This window comes from Enoplosus armatus, chromosome 16 (assembly GCF_043641665.1).
Source record: "Enoplosus armatus isolate fEnoArm2 chromosome 16, fEnoArm2.hap1, whole genome shotgun sequence".
Taxonomy (NCBI): domain Eukaryota; kingdom Metazoa; phylum Chordata; class Actinopteri; order Centrarchiformes; family Enoplosidae; genus Enoplosus; species Enoplosus armatus.
In genome coordinates this window covers 20,716,308-20,736,504 of record NC_092195.1, presented here as the reverse complement: position 1 = coordinate 20,736,504, position 20,197 = coordinate 20,716,308, and the positions used below count along the sequence as shown (strand labels likewise).

Below are 20,197 nucleotides of genomic sequence, written 5' to 3'. Positions count from 1 at the left end.
ACGACAAGTGAAAGGTGGCGGAGGAAGAAGAAGAAGAAGAAGACACACATGCACAGACAGGACCTATAGACATTATTATTGGGAGGAGATGTCAGAGTGACGGGGCTGCAGCACAGCACAGCGCCCGAGCAGTTAGGGGTTCGCTGGCTTGCTCAGGGGCACCTCAGCAGTGCCCAGGAGGTGAACTGGCAACTCTGCAACTCCCCACGGACTGAGCCACTGCCGCCCCCCCATTAAAGGACAAAGCTGGCTTTACAGTATTTTTGATTTTTAGTATTAACAAAAAACTTTGAAGACACCAAAACCAACGATGAATTCATTCTGGAAACTGGCTGTAATGAAGAAATGTGTCGCCCAGTGAGGACGCATGTTTTTTTCATGTGTTTTTCTAAATGGTTTTTGGACAACAATGGAGCTCTAGGGCACAAAAGAATAACGCAGGAGGATCCATCCATCGTTGCTGTTAGTCTCTTCAGGAGAAATGCTGTTCGTCATAAAAAGATAAAATGAACACCAAACTGCTGCTTTGGAAACACACAAACACAAAGCTTTATTCCAAACTTCTCATTATCTTTTATTCTACTTCAACTGTGCCTTTCTCTATGCAATTACAAAAAACTGCTTCAGGATAATTTACATTGTCTGGCATCGTTTTAAATGTGACAATCACTTTTCAGGGATCACACTACTTCAAGTAATATCCGTGTAATTATAAAAAGCTGAAGATAGCTTGTGCACAGAAATGCTTCTCTCCCTCTAATCTGTGTAATTATGTTCAAATAAATTCAACACAGACAATCACAACAGCTGTTTAGCAGCATGAAGATCTACAGACTGCAAGCAAAGAACTTCTAACTCTAACAGCAAAACTTTGTATTCCTGAAGGACCAGTTAAACCTGCAGACTGAACTCCTTCTACAGGAGATGAAGGCCTTCGCCCACTGCAAGTCAAATGTTACACACTTATGTTATACAGAATATCAATCTGAGAGACATCCACACAGTGAGTTGTGGACTGAGTTGTTTTGGGGAGACATCTTTTGAACACCTGGCCTGCACTTAAACTCTGGCCTGGAATAACAGCAACACAAGCATCAATAGGAAGAAAAGACAGACAGACTATAGGGTGATGGACAGGTGATAAGGGCTGGAAAGAAGACATTTAGGAAGACTGAGTGACGGGATGGAGGAAGTGACATAAGTCACATTTTGTTAACAGTTAACACAATGCCATCACTATTCTGCATGTCAAACAGTGGTACAGAATTTCAGATTTCTGACCTATCGCCAACTTTCCAAAATTCATGAGAATGATTATTTTCTTGGTTATCCAGTTTTCAGCTACTTCCACACCCACAGAGCACTCAGTATACTCTACAGCAAACTGTGTTTCTGTACTACACTGTACTTTTATTTCTTGAAGCACTTGTGTTCTTTTTGTTTGACTTCTGACTCCCACTGACAGCAGACCTACATCTGCAGGTGCATGAATCATCGCATACTGTACCTTCATTGAACTGCAACAAACCACTAAAAGCTTTTCAAATGCTTTTACAACTCAGGTCTGTGAACTGCTCTTCAACAAGGCAAGGATTACATACAGTATGAGACGCACACATATATACGTTTTCACATTGAAGGAAATTGGAAATTTTAGGAAGTGTGTGGCCAGTTTGGTGCTTGATGTCGTGTTCAAGGACACTTCAGCAGAGCAAATGGCTGCTGATGAAGATGCTTGTAATACAGAATGCCATTACTGACCTTCACTTATTGAACAGTCTCTCAAACCATCATACTCTGCAGACTATCATTATGTATGTGAACTGTACACACTTACTACACACCTTTCTGAATTCTCAAATAGCCTCAAACTATTTCCAAATATGTGAAAATGTCTTCAGTTGCATTTGAGAGTGACATGATCACTGCCCAGAAAAGAAAATGCCCTCTGGCATCACAAGCTGAGGAGAGGAAAGATTAACTTTATTAACGCCTGCGGTGGCGACAGCTCATCACAGCAGCAAAGACCAGAGGGAAAACAATAAAAAAAAAACAGCAACAGTAAAAGGTAGAAACCAAGAATATGAACACAAATGTAATACGCAGTATAAATACAAATCAAATAAAAGATATGTATTCTGCCAAATGTGCTTTGCTTAGCAGCAGAAGGTTTGGCAGAAGTCAGCAGTTTGCAGATTGACTGGGAAGCGTAGGTTTCTGTTTCCTGGCTTCGAGAGAGTCTATCATCTCGACAGATATTGAGAGATACAGAAACGTCCAAGATCATCACATGCAAATTAGTTTAAGAGTTAGTGAAGAGTGATTTTATTTCTTTGCCTTATTTGTATGATTGAATTCAACTTGTTATTTTGCCTCTTGCTCAGTCCTTTTACTTTTTCTGCTGCTGCTACAGAACAAATATTCCAGTTGGGATCAATAAATCTTCTTAAATTGTTATAAAAGAAAAATAATCTTTCTACTTTCGACCATCTGCTGCTAGAAAATGACTGCCACAAAAACCGACATGCTATTGCACTTTTTAAAACAGGAATTAGTTTCTTAAACCCTTGAATGACGCCTGAGTATCTTTTACAATTAAGTATTATACAGTAGACAGCTAAATCAAATAATTATTAGTTGGTCTTTGCATTCAGTACAAACTTAAACTTGTGTTGTTCTGCATGTTGCATCTGTCTGTATTTGTTTTAAACTATGACAGAGTCTTGACTTCAACCAGGAAAAGACAATCTGAATGAAACCAACCAGCTGAGCTCTATAAAAACTCCCCGCGGTTGAAGAAAATTAACTAGCGCTCCGTCACTGCTTTTCCACCTTCATCACACTCATGCTGATACCAGCAGCCTACAGCGAGAAGATGACCGTCTCCGTCATTCACCTCCCTCCCTCAGCCCAGTTCCCTGCAGTTACTCCCAGTTACTCTTTAAATCTAATTTCTTTTTCTCCTTTTCTTTAACACTAAGCACTACCCGAAGGCAACATGCTGCAAAGTAAGCTGTGTGGGCATCAGAAATGAGGCCATCGTACTTTGGTGAAAATGTCAAGCCGATTTCAATATCTGTAAGAACATGAAAAGGCAGTAAAGCTTTAGCTCAAGTGAGGCTACAGCGCTCGTCACTGTTTCACTGAAAAGCATTTACATCATGAGACAAAAGAGAAAGGCTTCACGACGGTTAAAGGGAACTCTGCGTTTACATGTCATCACTCAGCAGCAGAAACATTTAGCAAACCTTTAACTTAGCCACCAGAAAAGGAAACCAGAGCAACATGTTGTTCTCTGACAGATGATCAGATTGTGTCAGGATCTGTCACTCTCTCCCTGCTTTATCTACTGTATTATTTATCTATATCCAATATCCCTCTTTCCATTTAGTCTCTCTCCATGCCTCTCCAGCTCCATCCTTCATCTTGCCCTCTAGCGTCTCTCTCTTTATATTCCCTCCATCCATTCGACTCTCCCTCGCGGTGTCAGGGGATGGCTGCCTGTGCTTACTGCATCTTATCTGACATTTTCTCCATTACTGTGATCAAACAGACGGCCAAGCCATACCAAAAGCTACAGGTTTACTTCGCCGCTGGCTGACAGCAGCTCTACTGGCAGAGGTTGACTTCACCTTCAAACTTCAGGCCACAATGGATTTGTGCATCCAGCAGTGTAGAGGTAAATAAAAAAAAATAGCCTGTATCTCTGGTACAATGTTACGTTCCCAGTCTGCAACAGTCTCAAAGGAAAAGATCCCAGCACACTGAAGAGATACTCCCAAAAATATGATTTATTACGTACAATAACAACGTTTTAGGCATTCTTCATCTTCATCAGGAAATATTCAACATAGACTATTCAACCCACGTGTGATTCCCAGGTCGAGCCAATCAATGACGTCAACATGTCAGCATTTGTTTACACCCCAGTGAGTGATATGGGATTGAGTTTCGTCTTGTAAATATTGTAAATCATTTGATATGTGCATATTGAATCTATTCAGTGTGCAGGCGCATTTTTCTCTTGAGGTTGTTTTTGCTTTTTTGCCAACGCACCTGATATCACGTTGGGATGTACATGCACTACCCTGAAGCCCCCCGGTCAAAAACAGCTGTTGTTCAATTCTATTGACTGAACAAGTTTAGAAAGTGTTAGATTTGTAACGCAGTCAGCTGAGAGCAAAGGACCAACAACACGGACAACAAACATCATGGTATCCGACTGACTGTTGGGAAAAACACCTGTCAATCAAGAAAATATGCTAAAAGAGATATCTTTTTACAGCCGTCATACCTCCACAAAGGTGCTCTGTGTAGGTTTTGGCCACTAGTGATGCCGTAGAGCCATATCCCTGTGTTGTTTACTGTTTACTGTTAATGTCTGTAAGCATTTGCATGAATGCTCAAGGCGGTTGTGCATTTTGACAGTGACAGTCATGTGCCATATACAGTATGAAGCAGTTTGAAATGTTTTTTGAGATAGGAAATCAATTCACCACATTTTTGGCTTACAGAAAACCTCCAAAGGGAACATTCGATGGGACACTGATTCACAAATTCACTACCAATAGTTAAAGGTTCTTGTGGGAAAAAACGAGTGACTTTGTTTTGCTTAAATTTTTGGTAAAGGTGGTGGTTCCAAATGTTCACTCATGACATCATCATACCAGCAGTTACTCAGGATTCAGTACAGAATTTGAAAATGACTTCAATTGCAGACAAAAGTTAGTGAGGAATGTCTGATGAGTAAAACTCTGACTATATGTTAACCCATCAAAACAGTTCTTCTACAGTATAAACTTAATTTATTGTACCAAGTATCTAGTGTCTAGTGAGTGAAATAAAAGTGAAATTAACTGCATCTCCACAAACACACCCAGGTAACCCCTTCTGGGCCTCACAGCTTACTCTGGGAATCTTTGTAACTGTCCTATAATTACAAGTCCTTAACAGAATGAATTCTTGAAGCTTTCCGTCATAACAGTAAAAGGAGTAGAGGACAGTTTTTACAGCAGTACATGCAGCTGCACCTTCTCCCACTGCAATAAAATATGTCTTTGCAGCCTGATGTCTTCTTCAGAGGGAAAAATAACCAGAAGAGAAAGGAAAAAAACAAAACAGTGTCCGTATGGTCTGTACACCTGCTCCAATCTACAGTATTACTGTAAGAAACATTTCATCGTAACATAAAAACCTGGGCATACTATTGAAGGACTATAACCACAATACACTCTTTCACCAAGTGTTGTGCACACAAACACACGCAGTCTGTATCATTTGAGCTTTATCTCCTCTATTTCTTGCATCCATTTTTAACTTCTATATGCAAATGAGCAACACCTAAAATTAACCGAAATCGTGAGGAAGTGTTGCCATGTACTTGTCAGTACTACGAAGTGACACTGAGCTGTGTTAAATTAGACAATGCAAGCTTTGAAATGCAGGGATTTTACATAAACAAAAATAAAACAAAAAAACATTAGGTACAACTATGAATGAAAGCCTGTCACAGTCCACTCAACATTTCTATGTTCATCAGTTGTTGGTAGAACAAACGGCACCAACACTAAAAATATTCACAGCATCCACAGCTGCTACCTGTTGGGATCTACGTTTTTACATCTTTCAAAACAAGTTTCCAATGGACTCTGTTACCGAGCAGTTCAACCACAAATAGAAAGATTTCTACCCTCTTGTGTTAGTGACCAAGACGCAGAGACACCGTGAAGGTTATCCTCTTCCATAAAACCAAAAAACAACTATTTGAACGGGTGGATGTTAAATGCTCATATTATAACAGGAGTGAAAAGGTCATGAAGGAAAGACACAATTACAATGCAATGTGAACTTCCAACATGGTGGCCCGCCCCACACACCACTCAATAACAGCTCCCCTCATGTCACATGATGCGCTCCATAAATTAATCACACTGTAATTACAATACAACACAAAATGAAGGCTTATGGCTTTGCATCACACCCATAAACAGTAAAAACGTCTGCGGTGCACCTGTTTTCACTCCCTGCAATAAAAAACTTGGCCACTGTTTTGAATCGGAGTAAATACCCCTTATGATTATAATCACAGATTAACTCATGAACCATATAGTCAGTCTAAGACAGCGTCATGTCTACGTTGGTTGGACAGAGAGAACAGCAGTTTGTCTGCAGCTGAACTCAGTCAGGTCTTCTGTACAGTTGTTCACACTGACAGTGACAGTGAAAGGCTTCAAGGAGCTGTGGTGTCAGTTTACACTCAGTTACCAGTTTATTACTCACACCTGGCCCTTCGAATAAATCCTCCATGAAGGTTATAGTTTTGAAAATGTTTTAGAGAGCTGCTGATTTAACTTCATGCTCATCTTAGAGGCTGTACTGGATTATACTGAAAGATGGTTCATCTTTAGTCTCGTACCCTCATTGATTTAAATGGGTTACAGTGTCAGAGGGGTTGGTGTTGATGTCTCGGAGAAGCACTCCTCACTCATCTGCTCCCAACCCCACTTGAAATAACACCTGAAGTGAATCCAATCACTTGCAAAATAACTTCCATGCCCATTAACAACACTCGAGAGCCAAGCTGGGCTGCACATTGACATGCAGATGAGCCCCGTCACACCAATGTTCACAAAGTAGTTTCACAAACTTGTTGACGCATTCATCAATAAATCCAAAGGCATCAGCTGCAATCAACCACCGGTTTCCACAGTAGGCACCTAACGTTCTATCAGATCTATCAGATTCACATCAGATCCCGTGTGTGGTTACGTGTCTTTCTCTGCAGCATGAATTATGAACCAGCATGCAGGTGAAACCCACATAAAAAGGTTGATTTGTTCCCCCTCAGGGGAAGAGGTCCAACTACTGTGCTCCTCTGTGCATAACTAGAATTTTTGTCCCACACAAATGAATAACGCCACACAGTTAACATGATTTGTGAACTGACTCAACCTGCATTCTGTTTGTCATTATACAACAACTCCTCTCATGTTGTCTGGGTGCCACATTGGTGCAAATTTTAACTACAAGTCACTGTTGTTATTTATCTTATCTTATTTTTTTATTTTTTTATTTTTTATTTTTTTTTTTTTATTCTTATTCTTATTTTAGCTTTTATATTCTACTTATTTGTTATCAAAACAATAGCACCTTCAGACCACAGCAAATTCCTTGTAATGTATGTTACTTGGCAATAAACAGTTTCTGATTCTGATTCTGATTCTGATTCTGATGGAGGCTCTTCTTTAATGATGTATCAGCCTGTGGTAGTTACTGCTGAGGAGCCCTTGAGCAAGACACTAGACAGCTAATCCGTCACAGAGGTTGTGCTGCTCAGCTTCCAGGTGTGAATGTGGCACGACTATACAGGAGACGAGTGTGAATTCCTTGTGAGATTTCCCTGGATAAATCAAGTTTAAACTAGAAGGTTTCTGCAGAGAGCAAAGCTCAACCAGCTCTGAGCAATCCTCCAGCTCGCTAAGCAGAGCACTCGCTGCTGAAGAAGCAGAAAACCTACATCTGGATCATCATGGACATCTTGACAGTTTAGGGGCGATCAGTCCACTACATTACAACAAAACCTTTGTTTATTTAGTGAAAGTTCTCAAAATGTTACAGCGGTCATACAGTCAGCAGTGAAAACAGAACCAGTCTTCCCTCTATCGATCAATGATGAAAAGACAGCATGAGGAGAGTCACGAGAAGTGTTTTTAACACCACTTCTCTGGGTCAGTGCTGGATCTTACCTGGCTGTGTGGTGTAAATGACCTTGTAGCTTTCAAACTCTCCTTTTGGCTCTTTCCACGACACATGCAGCTTTGTGGGGCTCAGGATTTTGGCACGAAATCTCCGCGGCGATGAGACTGGACAGAGAAACAAGATAAACAGCTTTACACAATAAGTCAGTTTGCAACATACTGTAAATATTTGAATGATGAATGAATGAATGAATAAAAGATCTCTGTCATGCACCATCCATACCGCCAATACCTTTGTCTCAATATTAGAAAGACTACTGTCATCAGTGTGTATTAGTGGATTACATCCATAACAATGGATGGAGTTCACTTTTGTTCAGTCAATAGTTGATAATAAATGTATTGATAACACAGGTAGTGTCAAACTGCTGCTATTAACAGAGTGACAAAAATGTAAATCTATCCTTAACTAGTCACAAACAGCATCACTGCTCAGGATGTTTTACAGAACTGCAGGTTTCACAGAATCTGCTCTCCTTCTGTTTTACTTGTGCACGGTCGTTCATCCGCGAAGCACAAAGCACAACTGTGACTGAGGTAAGTTAAAGTGAACTCCCTCCAGAGTTATGGCGGCGTAGAGGCAGTCGCTCCATCTGTGTTTTTGAACAGTTAGGAAAGGAAAAAAAATCAAAATAAAGACGGATAAATTGTATCTCATCCAAGCGGGAGGATACACATCAGAGAGATTAGCTTGCACAGATGTCACATTAAAAAGCAAAGTCCCACTCTCCTCCTCCTCCTCATCCTCCTCTTCCTCATCTATTGACAAGCCCGCATTGTGCCTCTCTCTCTCTGTGGGGATACGACAGGTCTTCTCCTGTGTTCCACTTACCATCAGCATCAAAGCCTCTCTTCCTGATTAGTTGTTGGCCCTGTCAGCCGCCTAGAGGCCTACCCCCCACTTTTCTCTCTGTATCCCTTCCTTATATTCATTTTCTCAAGCTTTCACTCTCTCCATCTCTATCTCCTCATCTGTCCCTCTGTCTTACACTTTCTATCTGATCCCTCCCTGTCCTGATCTCATTTCTCTCCTTTCTTGTCTTTCTGCATCTCTGCGCTTTGAAATTGTCGTCAGGGGTAAGAAGAGGATGAGAAAAAGGAGTGAATGTGACTTCCTTTTAACTGCAAGGAGAAAAAGAACAGAGGGCACCAAAGGGAAAGGCACTGGAATAGCATCTGTTTACTATTCCTCTCCTGTCCTAAGCAGGAGTGTTTAGATGTACAACACAGAGTGACTATATCTACTGAGCTGCAAAATATCCAAATACACTTTACAATGGCCTCGACTTGTGTATAAACCCTCTGAAAAGGCAACAACACTGTGTCAGTGGAACTGTTTTCCTTGTACACAAGAGTATGATCATATTTCACTTTGCTCCTATGCACTGTTGTTGTGTTTTCACATCAAGACGCAGGTTAAAACACTGGAATAAGGCCATTGTAAAGCACTGCAATGCCAAAAAACACATTTCCAGGGTCGACAACCACAACACCCCATCATTTTTACACCGGCCAAATCCCAGATAATAAATATGTATCTAGAAGCAACACATTCCCCGGTCTAATTTGGTTAACTATGAAAAGAAAAAAAAAAGAAAAGCCAGGGGGTGGAAAATAAAATATGAAACCCACAAACTCGTTCCTGTGTTTGTGTCCTCATTATGAGGTGAGCCATCTGTTGCCGCCGACTTCTTTAAATACCTACACTGTGATTGACGCTTGGTAGAGCTCTGATGCTCTGGAGCGCAATAAACAAGGCTTAAAGGGATGGTTCACCCAAAACAAAACATTAGAAAAACATATTGACTTCGGAAAATGCACCATTTAGAAGGAATTTTTATTGCTGTGGGTGTCGGCATACATGGTGTCTCTCCATATGACACACGGTAATATCAATATGTATGGATATTTGAACACTAACATGTTCGTTTTAAGGTAAAAAGACAGCTGTGTTGAAAATGACACAAATTTGGAGAGAAAGTGGCTGCTTTCTTGAGCTTTTCTGAACTGATTATCTACTTCCCTGCAGCTTTCTCCACAATACAGGATTTAGTCAAGCTGATAAGACCTATCACCAAACACCTCTGCAGCGTTTTGGGTGAACCGCCTCTTTATGCATGTCATTATCTTCAGAAAACTACTCATACGACACCATGTAGGTATGCAAAGAAACTTGAGTTCAGCACAGGAAGGATAATCCTGATTTCAACGGAGAGAATGTGAAGCCGGCGCATTCAACAGCAGGCAAATATATTTATATACAAACACATATAAGCAATACTGTACCAATTATCTCACCAACCTGGGAATGAGAATGAGGGCTGCATGGGATTTCGGCTCAGGGTTTAGCTCTCTGTCTCGGAAACAAAGGACATTCTCTCGTCTGGAGAGAGCTGCTCAAATCCCAAATGATTCGAGAAGCAGATTTCGCACCTCTCTGTTTGTAGTAGTTGAAACGGTGTAGTCTGTTGGTTGTGTGTTTGCGTGTGTTGTGTGTACCTGTGTGAGTGCATCTACATGTGTATGCATGAATTATGTATGTTTGTCCTCAACTGGAGGCAAGTGTATTCTTGTGTACGCACATAAAATTCTCAGTGAATCTTATTCCATGTGGCTTTGTTTTTTCTCACGCCTCTTAAGAAAACCTGCCGGTTCCTTTGCAGCACCACACACACAAACACACACACACACTCCCTCCCTCCCTCCCTCGCAGAAAGCCATGGATCTTCTCTGTGAGATTGTATTCTCACGCAGAGACAAGTATTGGATACTGAGCAAACAGCCTGGTGAAGACAGAAGGCCTCGCCTGTAGAGATGAGAACTTAATTCTCATCTATTTTTCATGGAAAATCTTGCGCAAACTGCAGAGCCGACTGCTGCCGAGGGTTGAAGAGGTGTCCGTCACACCCACCGAGACTTCTGAAGCAAGTCAGACGCAAACTTTTGAGTGCCTTTAAATGATCAGTGAGAGCAGGAGAATCCAGGGGACATTATTAGGTGAAGGGACGGCGCTGAGCTGAGTATATAAAACGGCAAAACTCTCGTCCGTAAGTAGGAAGCTTTTAGTTTGCAAACATGTCTTTTATAAAAGACTCCCAGACCCATGTTGTCATTGCCAAGAGCAGGCTCTCTTAAAGGTGCTACAGAGAGCATTACAACATCAATGAATCATCATCACATTAAACTTCAGATCAGTAGGGTTACACACTCTGTACTCTGTATTCTCCCAGATAAAGGGCGCTGTTCTTTCAGAGCAAACTAGAGCTAAAGCTTTCAGAGTTTCTGGTAAGGGAGGATGGTAAAAGGAGTCAAACAGTGGTGGAAACTTTTTTTTTTTTTTTATCCTTTTCATGTCAAACTTTTGTGTAATTTGAGATCAAATTATTTTTCTACTTCATACACAGACAATTTCCACTTCTATCCCCGCAGCTTCTGATTTTATTCACTGGAAAGTCACCTAGAAAACGTAACACTGAACAACTGACATTCGACCACATTCCCTTCGTCTGTTTCCCCTCCAGCTACAGAAACCTGCAGACACTTCTTCCTATTATTTCTGCAGGCAAGGAAAACATGAGAAGCCTCGACAAAGCCTGAGCTAAGCCACTGAAACCATTCTTCGACCTTTCACCTTTTAAATAGGGATTTGGTGACAGGTATTGGGTCAGACAGTAATTCAGGACGTGACTAAGTAATTACTTAATAAAAGCCCTAACTCACTTTTCAATATGGCACAAGGAAACTTGTTAAACAGAACTCTCTGGACTCTTGTTGGTTAAGGGTTTTGCTCATAGATCAGCATGAAGTCTATCCATCTCTCAGCTTTTCATTTTATTTAACTTCTCACCTTATCTGACTCCTCTGAAACTAACAGAGACACACAGCTGAGGAGTTTCTCAGTGGAAGCTCTCCAAGCTGATCGTAACTCCCCCAGCTCTTCCTGGGTCACTGGTGTAGCCGAGGCTAGCACACTATGGCCTCTTCACTGAGGAATGCTGCGGTTGCTTTCACTTTCCTTGTACTCTGGCCAAAACTAGCAAGCGTCCCTTTCGTGACAGACTTACTATGTTGCACAAATGTCAAGCTGTACCTTTACTGGGCCAATTATGGTTGCAGACTGACTGGTAAACATTTCTTGGAGGCAAACATACCAATAGTCAATTCATTGATTAGATCTAGAGAAAAAAACATTGCAACTATTTTTATAATCAGCTAATGGCTTAAGTTATTTTTTAAGCAAAAATGCCAAATATTTGCTGGTTCCAGGTTCTCAGTTAGAGAAGTCTCAGTGATAATAAACTAAATATCTACAGGCTTTGGAGTGTTGGTTGAACAAAACAAGCTATTTAAAGACATCACCTTGGGCTATGAGAAATTGTGATGGGCATTTTTCACAATGACATTATGGTCAAAATGATTAAATCGATTAAGTAATAATGGGCAGATTTATCAATAATGGAAATACTTGTTAATCGCAGCCCTGACCAAAGTCCTGAAGTATCTACTTGAGGTTATCTAGGTGCTTTCAGACAGCGAGTTGAATGAAAGTCACATGACTATTGGCGCTTTTGGCTGAGCCAACGATAACTGAACATTTCCAGTTAGCTGTGTTATGATGGCAGCCATAACAACCACACTGAGAAGAACAATACAGGGCAACATTACATAAGTGTACAAAGATATTCATTTAACAAACGTGTATTGGAAAAACACCTGATTCAAAGTTGGATTACCCAGTATGGGCCAAAAAACACTTTAATTAAGGAGTATTAAAATCATTTTGTCATATTGACAAGCATTCCCTTGGTTAAGCTTTATTAGCTTGCTTTATCATTTTATTTAAAATATCACGTCACAGGATAAGAGCATGTAGATACAGTAAAATATGGTTTATGATAAAGGGTGGGTCTGTCACTAGGCAGCTAACACAGGGGTAACTCCTCACTCTCTGAAAGGAACTTATGGTATAGTTGTCCAGGCTAGCTAATTAGCATGCATACTGACCTTTCATACCCCTAATCTGCAATTATGGTATGGCACAGTATGAGTCCATCCACCTCTATGGTTATGGCACTATGTCAGCAGGCTTTGGTTCTCCACCGCAGCGCTGAGCAGGTTTAGCCCCGTTTCAAGTTCAACTCTGCCAACAATCTTTGAAAGTTGGCAGATGCTAAGTGTGTTTGGGTGAAGCATGAGTACCTAACTGTGCTCAAAGCAAAACATTAATCTTTCAGTGTGTTCCTTTTTTTTCCCCACATGCTCATACCAGACGTGACACCCCACACATTAAGATTGAAAACAGATCCAAAACCTTATCTTAGATCCATCTGTATTATAAAGTTCACTCAGCACAGATAATCTTAGACACATCAATCCATCATTTACATTCCGTGAGAGGTCTACTCGGTAAAAAAGCAGTGTATAAGATTGTTAATGGTGATAATGGTATCAAGGACACTCATCTCTCTCTGTTAATGAGGTAATGAGTGAGGTTATGTGTTAATAAGTTAAATGAGTTAAACAGGGTCAGAGACATAATTATGTGAAGAGCTCTTGTCTTACAGACAGTGAGGCGCTGTGGTAAAACACACAAATGCTGTGAAGTAAACAGACGTTCAGGAGCAAAAGAAAAGTTTATCAAAAACTGCTTTACTTAAAGTTAGTAAGTTAAATTTAATTTAAGTAAGTTAAATCATTTCAAAAGTAAGATTGGGGATTAGTGATTTCAAATCTGTAACCTGAGAAATCTGTCATTATATAATAAATTAAACACATGAGCAGATTAATTACAGAGGTGACAATGTGCCACAGCAAACCCGTTTGTCTAGCAGACAGTAAAACACATTTTCTCGTTATGTTTTTGGCATCAAAGCTTTTCCCTTTGAGACAGACACATGTAGGTGAACGCACATTAAAAGGACACATTAAATAAAAATGCTTCAAAATAAAAGCTAATTTCACATAATGTCACACAAAGCTGCACATCAAAATTGCAACAGAGTGAAATTCAGAATTGAACCTGCTGAATAAAACTGAATAAAACACACTGAGGTTTACCAGGCCAGCAATGAGCTTACAATCATTATGCTGAGAGCAGATTAGTGGCGAATGATTTCTAGCCTAGTTTTGGTATCATTGTGGAAACATTCAATGAATCTTTCAAGTTAATGAGGAAAATAGGCTGTTCATAGCCTTGCCTGGTCTCAGTATGGGAAGCCCTGGCCCTGTTTGACTCTGTGGTTGAAAGCCTTGTTTGGCCTCAAAGTCAAAGGCCCCAGGTTGCCGTTGTTGAAGAAAACTGTATTGAAGATAACAGTCACCATGGAAACAACCACTAAAACCTGGGTTTCAATGAGGAAACTGTTGGCCCTGTGGGAATCCTGGTATTCCCATTTGGCACAGATGAAGAAAGCCTTTCAAAGCCCTATAATGAAAAACCCAGTTATCCTTGTTTAGGGACGGCATCAGCTAGCCCTGTTTCTAGCTCTACACGGTGCCACTGTGGAAAGTCCTAACAGTTTAGCACTGCGTTTAAAAGCTATGGCATGCCCTGTGGGGCCCAGCTTGGCCTTGTTTGGTCCCATGTAGCTGTGTGGTAAACCCCCTGTTGGCCTTGTTGACCCTGTTGGCCCTTGAGTGGAAAGTAAGTGGAGGTACTTACCTTGGCCCTGCGCTGGCTGAGGGAACAGAGAGACGAGAACAAAGCCCAGCAGGCAGAGGCTCGGTCTGACTGAGAACCGCATCCTGGTGGCAACAGGCAGGAGGACACAACACACCTGAAGCAGAGGGAGGAAGAAAAAACAGGAAGGAGGGAGGGAGCAAGAAAAGACAGGTGACAGGCAAGGAAAGTCAGAGAGGTGGGAGGAGGGAAGAGGAGAGGAGGTGAAGGGAGCAGAGAGGAAGGTGAAAGGATGTAGAATGAACCACGTCAGGTGAGGAAAGAGGGAGTATGAAGGAGATGAGGAGGAGAGAGCAGGGGGTTGGAGGAGATAAGGTGAGGAAGGAGCAGCAAGGGGAGCGGAGGCAGGAGGAAAAGGAGGAAGAGGAGGAGGGAGATGAAGGGATTCAAACAGTTTGAGAGAGGACTTAAATTCTCCATATGGCACTTTATAAACATGTTATCCTGGATTATGTTGGAATATTAAGGCACTTAGATTTGAGTCAACTTGAATTCATTCTGTCCATGTTTGTTCAGTCACAGACAAACAAACAGTCTTATATTTCATTGCTGTAAATATATATATATATATTTTTAAAAGCATGTGATTTCAATAAGTATGCAGGTACGGATTCGTAAAACTCTTTCACAATTGTTGAATGGAGATATGAACAGACAATCATCTCTAGTAGTATAGACTGACAAGATCACTTACATCACAGATTTTTTGACTACCCCGGCCCACTGCCCCCCCACCCACCCCCCAAATCTCCTCCAAACTGATATCCCTTGTTTTAAACTTTTAAGATTATGCTGCAAAGTTATCGTCTTTCAAATGAACGTCTCTTTTGCTACTTCTTTAAGTCCTCCCCTTGTTTTCAGAATTAAGTATATTGTTCATGACGCACAATTTCTTCCATATTTAGATGTTGACAAACTATTTGTGGATCAAGGTAAAGCATATTAAGTACTGACTGTAAGCACATCAGTAAGTGAGCAAAAGGGTATTATTGCTGTCACATTCACGGCCTCCTAGCTGCATCATAACTCCCTGCAGAAGGCTGAAGGTGCTGCTAGAAACACAGTTGTCAACTATAAGTGCTCTGTTTTCACTGAGACTTGTCCAAGAAGCCAGACACGGCATATTAATAAAAACTGAAGATGTGATTTTTATTAGGTCTTTATATGATCATTACACCTGCATCTAATGTGAGCCAGAAAAGACTCTGTAAGGATTTGGAAATATAACCCCCTTTTGTTTTCAACTACTGCTACAGCCAACTTTTAGGCAGTTTTCAGTAATTTATTGATATGGCTGACTATTACAACTTGGCATTTTCACCATGTCAGTGTTGAGGCAAGCTATGCTTGTGGTAATAAAAACAGAGTTATGATTATAGGTCTGTTGAGAGCAGCCCTTCCTCAGTGTACCTTAAGAAAAATCACTCCAATATCCATTAAAAATTCCCCCAGGGACTCACAGTGTGGCTGTAGTTCACTGTAAGGAGTTTATGGCGACATTAAAACACCTGGCTATTTTATGTCCAATTAATTTAATAAACCCGTATAGTATCAGCTTCTACATAGTTTAGAGCCCCGTTGTTATACTGTTGCATGCTTCTAACTTGCATTGTGGCATCACTAAAGATCCTTTAAGGGTTGTTTCTTTGCATCTACTAAACCAGTCACTCTCACTATAAGGGAGCCTACTGTCCATACAGTAAGTAGTAAGCAGCGCACTGAAAGAACGCACAGCCACAAATCATGTAAGATATCACATCATTCCCACAACACTTTTAGTTTACCGTAAATAAAAGCTGCGGAAGTTTCCCTCCCTAATTGAAATGGGCACAGGTGAGGGCTGCACGGTGCGCCATCAGCGGAGCGGCGTGAGGTGGAGAGAAAAGGTCCGCGGATCTAAAGGCTGCTTTTGCAGATGTGTGCAGATGTGTGAATAAAGAGCAGGTCTACCTTCTCAGATCATATGTTTCCTGGCTCCGCAGCTCTCCTCCGGACAGCTGTATGAGAAGCTCACTAGTCCCCAAAGCGACTCAGAAACACCAACTCCCCGCTCCCTGTCGACCAGGAGACAAGTCAGACCGAATGATACACGAGACCACCGGTCGGCGATTTCAAAATAAAAGCACTGCTGACTACCACAACATTTAGAACAGTTCAGCGATGGTGGAATATTGCAAAAGACATTCTCAATGCAAATTCATTAATATATTGTACCGTCCTTTAATGTTTCCGTACATTACATCTACTGTGTGGAGGTTTGGGGAAACAAACAGACTGACAGATGAACCTAACTAACCCTACAGTTGGCACTGCCAGGAGCTAATATATTCATGTCAGTCAACTTGTGTCGTGACTTCAGTGACATCACCAAAATAACTATTAACAGCTAATCTAACATCTATTTGCATTCACAACAAACGTTTCGTGTTTTCTTGGTTGGGAAAGAAAAGATTTTGCTAGCTGGGGAAAAGTTCGCGTAAATATTGCCAAACTAGCTTTAGCTAATATTTTACTGCTAGCTTAAACAAACGTCCTAACTGGAGTTAGCTAGCTAGATTTCATGTTACTAGCCTTTTAGCTATCTAAGTAAAGTATGTAAAAATCCTTCTGACCTCCAAACATCATTACGTCTTCAAGGTTGAAAGTAAAAAGGCCCTGTTTATAATTTTGAACATTTCTGTTTAACCTTATTTTAGCCGCGTCCACTGCGGCTAACTGAAGTTCATCAGGCTTCCAATCAACCGGTTTGGCTCCACCCATCACGGCCTCACTCAACCAATCAGGTCCTTCCTGTCTCCTGGCCGCTCTGAGAAATGACGTGTTCAACGTCTTGATCAAGTGCTTCGTGGTCCATCCTGTACTGTCCAAAGAGGTTCATTAACTCCATCCTGTACTGTCCAAAGAGGTTCTCAAAGTCATCATTAACTCCATCCTGTACTGTCCAAAGAGGTTCATTAACTCCATCCTGTACCGTCCAAAGAGGTTCATTAACTCCATCCTGTACTGTCCAAAGAGGTTCATTAACTCCATCCTGTACCGTCCAAAGAGGTTCATTAACTCCATCCTGTACTGTCCAAAGAGGTTCTCAAAATGATCATTAACTCCATCCTGTACCGTCCAAAGAGGTTCATTAACTCCATCCTGTACCGTCCAAAGAGGTTCATTAACTCCATCCTTTACTGTCCAAAGAGGTTCTCAAAATCATCATTAACTCCATCCTGTACTGTCCAAAGAGGTTCATTAACTCCATCCTGTACTGTCCAAAGAGGTTCTCAAATCATCATTAACTCCATCCTGTACTGTCCAAAGAGGTTCATTAACTCCATCCTGTACTGTCCAAAGAGGTTCATTAACTCCATCCTGTACCGTCCAAAGAGGTTCTCAAAATCATCATTAACTCCATCCTGTACTGTCCAAAGAGGTTCTCAAAGTCATCATTAACTCCATCCTGTACTGTCCAAAGAGGTTCATTAACTCCATCCTGTACTGTCCAAAGAGGTTCATTAACTCCATCCTGTACTGTCCAAAGAGGTTCATTAACTCCATCCTGTACTGTCCAAAGAGGTTCTCAAAATGATCATTAACTCCATCCTGTACTGTCCAAAGAGGTTCTCAAAATGATCATTAACTCCATCCTGTACTGTCCAAAGAGGTTCATTAACTCCATCCTGTACTGTCCAAAGAGGTTCATTAACTCCATCCTGTACTGTCCAAAGAGGTTCTCAAAGTCATCATTAACTCCATCCTGTACCGTCCAAAGAGGTTCATTAACTCCATCCTGTACTGTCCAAAGAGGTTCTCAAAATGATCATTAACTCCATCCTGTACTGTCCAAAGAGGTTCATTAACTCCATCCTGTACCGTCCAAAGAGGTTCTCAAAATCATCATTAACTCGTTGTCCTCGGGGTCCTAATTATCTCACGGCTCACTAACCCCCTTTTAAATACGATGACGCCACGATGGGGTCTAATCGCCAAACACAGTTCACCTTTTCTTTATTTGCATGTGTCAATAAATGAATGAATGTTCAGTCATATTGTTATTATATGATTAATAATAATATTTCTGCCAAATCTGAACAGAATATTTTTGGAAAATTGCAATCCAAGCATCCAAAAACATAAATGTTTGCTGGGTGTACCTTTTCAAATAGACTGACAGAATGCAAACAGACAACCTGGTGACACCCAACATTACTTAACTTTCATCCAATAGATGTCATTTTAAACCTTCCTGTCTTCCCAGACAGCATGGGCTGTCTGTCTGTACACTAAAGCAAATTAGCCTTTCCCTCCCAAAATCAGAATGAAAGTTTGATAGCATTCATGGATCAGTTTCTCAGACCTCTACTGGCTGTTTTTTAATTAAAATCCTTGAAAAGGAAATTTATCTGAGGCTCTGATGCTGGAAGCCAATTGACTCTGTATAAGGAGACACTTGAACACAGCAAAGACAACCTCCTTTTACATGTTCGTACTGTTATTGTTCAAACATTTAGCCTCTTATAACATTCGTTTTGGTGTTTCCCACAGCTTTCCCACATAATCATCATAAACTGTAGTGTGATTTGTTACTGTTCCACTGGTATTGCACCGACAGTAGCTGTGTTACAGTACAATTTACTCCAGCCTTTTTGCCAGTTGTGCTGTCAGTGTGCTGTAATAATAAAAATGTTGTTGTTTACCTTTTTCATGAAAAAAGTAACACCTGCAACCCGTCTCCAAGCTTCATCATTCATTCAAATAGCCAACGTTTTGATTCAAGTCGGATCTTCGTCAGGTCAGAAGCCTTGACCTGAGCCTGTTAAATAGCCTTGCACTTAGGTGCTGTGCATGTAATTACACTCAGCTGTTGCATCTGTAACCGAACATTTATGTCCCACCTGTAACAAGTTAACTGAACTATATACCGTAGATTAACATGAAATCATATACATACATTAAATACAAGACAAGAGAACAACAGTTCACAAACAATTAAAAGAAATACTAATACATAATGAAATAATAATTCAGTTACACATACAAGCCACCAACCAAACAGTACCATGAGTACCTACAATAACATGTATGTCCTTGCACAAATGGGATTAGATGAGAATTTCTTTTTTTAATTTGAAGAGGAAATTGCCTCACTTCCTGTCTCTGTTTAGCTGTCTCTGGCCAGCTTAACTCTGCTGATACTGTAGGTCTCCTCTCAGTTGAGACTTGCAGGAGACCGATGGGTGTTTCCCTCTTCATTCACCATCCACCCCTGCAGCTATTCATTCCTTTTACCTAGTTTAATGCGAGGCGAGGCAGCAGAAAAATGTGTTTAAGCGGCAGGCAGGCTGAGCGGCTGTGGGGACAAAATGTGTATTTTAGTGACCCTGGGCTATATGCTGTGTGGCTCCCCAGGGCTCGTTTTAATATGCCTCTCTCTGTTCTGGGCAGGTGGCTCCATGTAAAAACTGACAATGAGGATCATGGGAGAAGAATGGACACACTCTAACATATAATTGCTTTTAGACTGACATCTTTCCCTCAAGTTGATAGGTGGGTTACACAAGGCCACAGCGGAGAAAAAAACTTTAAAAGTTCCTCAGATCAGACCAGAATAAACACGTTCAATTCCGTGTGCTGTTTACATTGTTGTTAGTTAAATAAAGTCAAAGTTGAGTCATATTTACTAGGTGGTGTAAACACAAAGACCACAATGCTTTCACCATAATTTGCCTTTCATTATAACGTGTTTGTTTCACCAGCTTAATGTAATGGGCCT

General features: G+C 40.9%; 1 protein-coding gene across 1 annotated transcript in view; it reads right to left on the bottom strand.

The window, feature by feature from the left end:
- The window catches only part of LOC139298547 (collagen alpha-1(XIV) chain-like), a 117,927-nt gene extending 103,427 nt beyond the window's left edge, over window positions 1–14,500 (bottom strand). Inside the window, exons 1-2 of the mRNA XM_070921193.1 lie at window positions 14,419–14,500; window positions 7,746–7,862 (exon numbers count right to left, since the gene is read on the bottom strand). Of these exons, the coding sequence (XP_070777294.1) occupies window positions 7,746–7,862; window positions 14,419–14,500 (199 nt within the window). The remainder of the gene's footprint in view (window positions 1–7,745; window positions 7,863–14,418) is intronic.
- Between the last annotated feature and the right edge of the window lie 5,697 nt (window positions 14,501–20,197).